General features: G+C 47.6%; 1 protein-coding gene across 2 annotated transcripts; it reads right to left on the reverse strand.

The window, feature by feature from the left end:
- Positions 1-1,443: 1,443 nt before the first annotated feature.
- On the reverse strand, positions 1,444-8,137 carry TLCD5 (TLC domain containing 5). Of its 2 annotated transcripts, none has more exons than XM_066564358.1 (3): positions 8,045-8,137; positions 5,783-5,987; positions 1,444-5,180 (listed from the first exon to the last, which is right to left on the reverse strand). In XM_066564358.1, the coding sequence occupies exons 2-3, from the start codon at positions 5,979-5,981 to the stop codon at positions 4,642-4,644; spliced, it is 738 nt and encodes a 245-aa protein (XP_066420455.1). In that variant the 5' UTR covers positions 5,982-5,987; positions 8,045-8,137; the 3' UTR covers positions 1,444-4,641. The 2 variants fall into 2 exon arrangements, with proteins under 2 accessions (XP_066420455.1, XP_066420453.1); XM_066564356.1 differs by having other exon boundaries at positions 7,901-8,073.
- Positions 8,138-8,385: the final 248 nt, after the last annotated feature.

Below are 8,385 nucleotides of genomic sequence, written 5' to 3' on the forward strand. Positions count from 1 at the left end.
TAATCCACGGGGCAGTCAGCATTTTTATAGCACTGAGCTTTCATTCCATATCAGCATAAGGAAAGCAGCAAGGACAGAGGAATCTGAGTCTCCTTCTCTTTATCCATCTCTGGCTGGAGGGGGGGGTGAAAAAGAAAGAGGTAAAATCTAAAGAAATAGAGAATATAATTTCTCTTCACCTTTGAGGACTGTGGCACAGGACAGATCTCATTCTAACACAAGACACAGTTCAAACAGCACAACACAAGCACTGCTGAAAATCTGTGTTCTGTAGCACTTGAGAAGCTGCAGAAGCTGAAACTTCCTTCTTCCCATGCAGAATTATCTACCTGCAAACCTTTATTACTTTACAGAAGCTTTTCCATGTACTTTGATCTGTTATATTCCTTCTTTTAGTAATTTTCTAAGGATCTTTTCCATTGTTGACTTACCAGCTGCCAAGCTGCCCCTGGAATTTGAGGCAAACAGGGCATTGACTTCTCTGGACATGGCAAACCCCGTGGCATTAATGTCATAACAGATTTCAAAGACTTAAAATGCTGCTTTTACATCAGTGCCTGGACTACTGCTGCAAGGGAATAAAGCTGTGAGTATCAAAAAAATTCAATTTTTTCAAGTCCAAATAGGGAGTTCAGCTACAAAGAGAGGGCAGAGGGCTGACAGGGGAGGTTAATTTTACAAAGCTCAACTGCAGGGCCAGCAGGAGAAGCAAAAGGCAGGCAGCAGAGTTGCCTGTAAAGAAATAATGGGATGATAAAAAATGAAATTAATTGGGTGTAGAGGGGCAGATTTCACTTTCCACAGACAAAGCACATCTGGCCACTGACAATGCCAGATCTTGTCACTTCTGAAGACACCAGACCTGTGAGACACTTGCAGCTCTGAAGCAAAGCCCCAGAACTCTGCTGTACTTTCTCCTCTGCTTCTGGAGCTTTCTCAGAGGTTCAACCAAGTCCCAGCACAAATTCTTGCAGGCTCTGAGACGCCCCAGGCTGGGCTCTGTAAACAGAAAACATCTCCAGAGGGCTCTGTGCTGCTCAGCAGCTGCTCCCCAGTGCTGGAGGGTTTTAAGCTGGACTTAAGGGTTACATGCAAACAACTAAATTGGCTTAACTATTTATAGAAGCCAAGACTTTTGGTGTGCTGGATCTCTGGCCATCAGCAAGCAGAGAGGCTGTTTACCAGCACACCAGCACAGGGCTGTCCTAGGCAATAACATTAATTTATGGTTGGGAAGAGCTCACGGTGTGGAAACACAGGAGAATCCTCTCCTGTGCCATCCAGGACATGGAAAACAAAGGGAATGTTTTTGTTTCATCCTACTGAACCACCGAAGCTTTGAGGTTGAAAAAGATTCAAGTTGAAAAGATTTTCTGAAAAGCCCTCCAGAGCCATCAAGTGCAACCTGTGACTTAAGAGCAGCGCCCAAACAGAGAAACCCAATTCCTCATATAATGAAATAATCTTTATTTTTATAAAACATAATACAAAGCATCTACACCATTCACTGGTGGAACATTAGTTGCTATTACACAGTAATTCAGACACAAGTTATTATTTCACACTAGTTCTGCAGTTTCCTCTCACAGTTTGCTCTAGCCACTATGGACTAGCCTGAGGACAGGTCCCACCCTGTGCTCCACAGCTTGGAATTTGTACTTTTGGGTCTGTACATCTATGCTGGAGCCCACTAAATGGGCTGTGAGGCCTTGCTGTGCCTCATAAAGCCATTTCTAAGTGCCCTTTTGTTTTCTTGTTTACCTTCTAAAGCCTCAGAGCTGAGCAGTGCTCTCCTTCTTCCAACCAAGTTTCCCCCCTGTTCAGAAAAGGGGGGGAAACCTTTTCTGTTTTCCCAAACTCAAACCATTATATTTCAAAATCTCTTCAAACAAATGATTCACAGACACTGCAGTCACTGCCATCCTCATCCACCTGGGCAGGTAAGGGCTGGAACCCCATAAAGCTGCAAACTCCATAAAGCTGCACCCCAACCCTCAGCAAAGCTCAGAGCCCAAACCCCCAGGGTGGTGGAAACTCTTCATGGTGGGCAGCTCAGCAGCATGGACCAGCCTGATTTCACCTCCAGCACCTGTTCTCACCTCCAGCACCTGTTCTCACCTGCATTTCTGCAGGAGATGCTGCTGCAAGCCCTCATTCCCTGCTCAGGCCAGTGGCTGAGACTCTTCTGGCTCCAGATTCCTGCAATCCTGACCAGGGAAAAGCCAGCAAACCCCTTTTCCTCAGCTTGGGGCTCCCTGTGAGGATGCCGCAGCACCAAGCTGACCTTTATGAGCACGTCCAGCTCACTCCCTGTGACTCCTGCCCTGGAGCACCTTTGCCAAACACCTCACTCCTGCTTTTGGGATGTTGGGAAGTGCCCAGCTCAGGTGACAAAGCGCTGCTGGTGGCTCACAGCAGGAAGTTGCAGCACTCAAAGCAACTTTTATACAGCACAGCCCGGACACAAAGCACCCAGAAGCCATCAAAGGTGGCTTGGTGCTAAATGGAAACACCCTATGAGGTAGTAAGACTGCACCCACTTCCCAAAGTGGGTTAAGTTGAGGCAAAAAGGCTCCTGGATGTGCTCAACAGAGCAGCAGAGCTGGGAAAAAGAACCAGCAAGCCCCAACCAGCCCTTCTGGTCTCCCTTCAAGGCTTGAGAGTGCTGGATGGGTCAAGTTTCCTCTCCAGGACCAGCTCATCAGCTGGCTCTGCTCATCTGAAGGGCTTTTTTGGGGCTTCTTCAGGTCTTTGGCTGCAGCAAGCAAGGCTCAAGCAAAAGGGGGCACCTGAGCTGCACTGGAGGCTCGAAGGAAATGCTCAAAATTGCAGCAAAAACAAAGGAACAGCTTAAGGACATGCAATGAAATAAACTCCAGAAGCTGCCAGCTGGGCATGGCTTTTCCCTACAAATGGGACTGGATAAGTATTGCTTATTTTTCTCCCAGTCAGGTTTATTTTTGCTTAAAAAAGACCAGATTCTGGGCCTCTCACTTCTTTAATTACTAAGCTGCAAAATAAGTCTCTCTGACCCTCTAAATGTTCACTTTTATAAAGTGACTCAGACCCAGTCAGAGGGAAATCAAAGTCCAGGGTCAAGGCATCAATTCAGATGAAGGAGAGCCCAGGTCAGTCTGTGGCTTCCACAGGGCAGATTCTGGGCAACCAGAAATCCCAGTTTGGATTTGGGGCACGGCAGAGGGAATTTTGGTGTTCTGGAGACAAAACCAGGGCTTGGCTCATCAGCAAGAAAACCCCTGACTGGCAAATCCTGATGGGGCTTCTCGAAGTGGAGTGTGCTGGTTACCCAAGGAGCTAAAAGCAGTGTTTGTAGGGGAGTTTTAACAGTCAGGGAAGAGGGAAAAATTAGGAAAAATTTTCCCTTCTGGGACTGTGTCTTTGGGCGTATTCACAGAGCACCTAGTCCTGTAATTAGGCAGTGCTGATTAGAGCTAGGTTTTGGACACTACAGAAAATAAGTTATCAATATGTTAATGAATAAGTTATTAAAAGGAGTTAGAAAGGGTAGGAAACAACAACCTACCTAAAATACTGATTTTCCTAGAGTCTCGCTCTAGCTCGACCACCAAAGCCGTTTCTCCCAAGGGAAACACGGGAATGATGAACCAAGTGCAGATAACAACCATCACTTTTTCATATAGCACCTCTCAAGTAAAAATCTGAAAGTGCATAACAGATGGAGCAGCTCCATCTCCCCCAGGTCACAGAGGGGGAATGAGGCACAGAGTTCCAGCTGTGAGACTTGCCCAAGGTCACACAACGAGGCAGTGCAAGAGCCAGGCATCCCAGCTTGGATGCAACACTGGAACACTTCTTCCACCAGCATGGAGAGCCACTCTAGGACATGGAGACCTAGCATTACCTCCTCCTCCCTTCCAAGATCCTGAAGGAGCTGGCTACACATCACTATTTACACCTGCACTGCTGGACCAGCCATGGTTAGTCTGTAAATTAGCCCTTCTTTCCCTCCACATCACTATTTACACCTGTGCTGCTGGACTAGCCATGGTTAGTCTATAAATTAGCCCTTCTTTCCCTCCTCATTCAGGCTGTGCACACCAACGAGGCGGTGGAAGAGCCAGGAATCCCAGCTTGGATGCAACACTAGAACACTTCTTCCACCAGCATGGAGAGTCACTCCAGCTGCCTAGACTGCACAGGACATGGAGACCTCGTGTTACCTCATCTTCTCTTCCAAGATCTTGAAGGAGCTGGCCACACACCTGCACTGCTGGACTAGGCATGTTTAGTCTATTAAATTAGCCCTTCTTTCCCTCCACATCACTATTTACACCTGCGCTGCTGGACTAGCCATGGTTAGTCTGTAAATTAGCCCTTCTTTCCCTCCACATCACTATTTACACCTGTGCTGCTGGACTAGCCATGGTTAGTCTATAAATTAGCCCTTCTTTCCCTCCTCATTCAGGCTGTGCACACCGTGCCAGCCTCTGCCCAGTGAATCCATGGCATAGCTCCATGGATTTCAGTGGAGTTAGGCCAGGGATAAATTTGGCTCCAGAGCTGCTAACGTGCGTTGGCTCCTCTCCCTCCAGCAGCATTTCAGGCACGATCCCCTCCTTGCCAGCCCGTGAACTCGAGGAATTCTCTGCTCAGCCTCCATCAGCGGCCTTTGAGGTGCCCGTTGCTTTTCCAGCCCAGCTCGCGGCTCCTGCGGCTCCTCCAGGCCTGGTACTTGCTGATGCTCTTCCTCCTGGCGAAGCGGCAGATGCTGACCATGAACACCCAGGACACCACGTACATGACGACCCCTCCCAGCTTGATGTACCAGCGGGGCCGGGGCGAGGCCAGCTCGCAGTACATCAGCCAGGCCCCCACACCGATGCGCACGCCCGTGAAGAGCACCACGAAGAGGAAATCCACCAGGTCGCCCGTCAAGGTGTGGTAGCGACCCAGCTCCTTGAGGAACCAGCGGGCCTGCAGCAGGGGGTTGGTGATCTCGCTGCCGAAGATGACGGCGTTGACATCGCCGGCCGACTCGCCCAGGGCCAAGGAGGCGGCGATGCCCACGATGCTGACCAGGTGGTGGGCCAGCATCAGGGCACCCTCTGTCTGGAAGTACACGCACCAGCACAGGTCGAAAATGAAGTAGCCCAAGCTAAGGCACAGCCCGTGCACCTGAAGGGTTGTGTTGGGTGACCCTGAAAGGTAAAAATAGAGATTTAAAGCGTGGAGGCGTGTCGCAGACATCTTTTATAGAAAATCCTTTCCTTAGGATTTTTCCTCCTGAGAAGCTGAGAGGCCTCAGGAACAAAATGTAAACAATGGTTATCTGCTGCTGTGGAATGCAACAGGTGCATCTGGGATTGGGCTCGTGTGGTTGTTTCTAATTAATGGCCAATCACAGCCCAGCTGTCTCAGACTCTCTGGTCAGTCACAAGATTTTATTATCATTCCATTCCTGTCCTTGCCAGCCTTCTGATGTCTCCTTTCTCTTTTCTTTTAGTATATTCTTAGTATATAATTTTCTTTTAATATAATATATACCATAAAATAATAAATCAGACTTCTGAAACATGGACTCAAGATTCTCATCTCTTCCCTTGTTGGGGTTGCCTGCAAATTCCACATTCGGTGACCCCGAGTGAGGAACATTAGCACAGCAAAATACAGTACCAGGCTCTCCATTCCTCTCCATTCCACCACAAAGCAGCTGAGATATCAGGGCAAGCACCATCCCTCAAGCAGGCTGGGGACTGAGGAGAAGCCCAGGGGAGGTGGGATCGTGGATTTCCTCACTCACCTGGGTGGCTCAGGGGCCAGGGGCCGTCGATGAAGCCGATGTAGGCAGACAGGCAGGTGGCCAGGATGCCGTGGGTCAGGGTGACCAGCCTGCAACTCCACTCGAGGTTGCGGTGCCGGTAGCGGTGGCAGAACCACTTGTAGAGGCAGAACCAGGCCAGCAGGCTGCAGGCTGCACGCAGGGGCAGCGGGAACAGCATCCTGGCCTGGGAAGAGCAGGACACGAGGGATCAGAAGGACAAAGTGAGCAGGAGGTCGAGCCTGTGCCAGTGTCAGCTTTGCTCCGTAACCATCCCAGCCCCAAGCGTGCAGAGCTGCTCCTGATGGGGCTGCTTGCTCCTGGCAGATTTTCTCTGTGTGAAAAGCACTTTATTCTCCTCACTACAGGCTTCATTTCATCCTTACTGGCACCAAAACCTCCAAATCTTTTGGATGCAAAAGAATAAGAATCTATGCCTATAAATATTTCTTTTTTCAGCTGTATTTCTTTTATACATCTTCCCTCACACACACTGCAATAATCTCTCAAACAAACAAAAGAGAAATTGCCAGAACAAAACTACAGCACAGAAACACTTGTGGATGTTGCTGAAACTCTCCAAATACACATTACTCTATTCTACACCTCGTTCATACAGTGCCTTCCCATGAAATGTGTTCATATAAAGCCTTCCCAAGAACTGAGCATTCAGGGCAGTGCAGCTGAGTCAGCCTTTGGGATACAGGAGGTTCCAGTTGTTTCCAGGAGTTTCCAAACACACATTACTTTATTCTACACCTCTTTCGTACAATGCCCTCCCATGAAATGTGTTCATATAATGCCTTCCCATGAAATGAGCAGTCAGGGCAGTGCAGCTGAGTCAGCCTTTGGGATACAGGAGTTTCCAGTTGTGCCAAAGCTGCCCTGGTACTGCTGCCCAGCTCTGGGGAGCACCAGAGGGACTGCACGGGACGAGGAGTCAGAGGTGCAGAGCCCAACCTTCCTGTTTGGCCTGTTGGAGCATTCCCAGGCATGACTGCAGGCTGGGTAAACAAAACCATCATGTTTTAATGGGCCTTGGGAACATGGGGAGATGAAACAGGGATGGGATTAACTGCTCTGAGCAGGCATTTCCATTCACATCCCTGCTGCTCCGGGTCCAGACTCAGAGCAGATAAGGAAGGGAGAATTCTGATGTGACAAAAGGGATTGACACTAGGAAGGCAAATATAATTTACAAAGCAGCAATAATTATGGAACAATAAATAACAAATAATCCTATATAATAAATAAAAATAACCCTATATAATAAATAACAAATAGCTCTATATAATATACATATAAGCAATAAATTAACAATAAATAACATGCAATCACATATAAAATTATGTATTTCCCTATATATTATTTTGTATTATCTCACATATTATTATGTATCTATACATAATAATATATGTGATACTATCTATAATATCTATTATGTTATAATAGATATATCTGTTATATAATATCTTTTTATCTATGTATCTATCTATATTATAATTTATATATATACACATATATAATTATACATATATACATATATAATTATATATAACATATAATTATAATTATACTATATCTATTATATATCTATATCACCTATGTATCTAATATCTATTATCTATGTATCTATCTATAATTTAAACTATAGATAGAAAGATATAATTTATATATATAATTATAATTTTGCTATATCAATTATATAATAACTATATTATCTATATATCTATGTATCTAATTTCTAATATCTATCTACATTATAATTTATAATATAGATATATATAATTATATATATAATATATAATTATACTATATCTATTCTATAATATCTATATTATCTATGTATCTAATATCTATTATCTATAGATCTATCTATATTATATTATCTATCTATATTATAATTTGTATCACCGGTAGCAATGAGGCCCTGAATGCAAGCAGCCTCTACAATAAACACACACGCCTAAAAACCCGGTGTGCAGAACACCCCGCAAACGATTAAAACCCGTACGGGCACCTCCAGCACAGCACCGTTATCCCGTTATCCACATTTTCTCTTAGTCCAGGCGGGAAGATGGAGGAGCTCACGGACCGTACCCAGAGCAGCAGCGCAGCCCCGGGGCACCGCCTGCGCACTCCCGGCCCATCCTCCGCACCCCGCGGGATGCAGCGGCCCCGGCCCCTCGCACAGGGACAGGGACGGGGACGGGGACAGGGACGGGACCCTTCCCCAGCACCCACCTGCCGGGCCGCGCTGCCGGAGCCGCCCCGGATCACGGAGCGAGCGGCGGCGGCCGAGGGGCACCTGGCGGCCGGGAGGAGGGACCGCAGGGATGGGGATGGGGAGGAGGAGGAGGAGGAGGAGGAGGAGGAGGGACCGCAGGGATGGGGATGGGGAGGAGGAGGGACGGGAGGAGGGAACAGGGGCGGCAGGATGGCAGGAAAGGCGACCCGCGGCACCGCAGAGCATCCTTGGGAAGGGGCACATCCCTGGGGATCCCTGCATCCCTGGGAAGGGGCGCATCCTGGGGAACCCGCACATCCCGGGGAAGGGGCACATCCCTGGGGATCCCCGCATCCCT

This window comes from Molothrus aeneus, chromosome 22 (assembly GCF_037042795.1).
Source record: "Molothrus aeneus isolate 106 chromosome 22, BPBGC_Maene_1.0, whole genome shotgun sequence".
NCBI classification, from domain to species: domain Eukaryota; kingdom Metazoa; phylum Chordata; class Aves; order Passeriformes; family Icteridae; genus Molothrus; species Molothrus aeneus.

Excerpts from the sequence above, each read along its gene's own strand:
- TLCD5 (XM_066564358.1), bottom strand. The coding sequence starts at position 5,981 with ATGCTGTTCCCGCTGCCCCTGCGTGCAGCCTGCAGCCTGCTGGCCTGG. Across the intron at positions 5,181-5,782 it reads CTGGCCCCTGAGCCACCCAG|GGTCACCCAACACAACCCTT; the intron begins GTGAGTGAGGAA and ends TTTACCTTTCAG.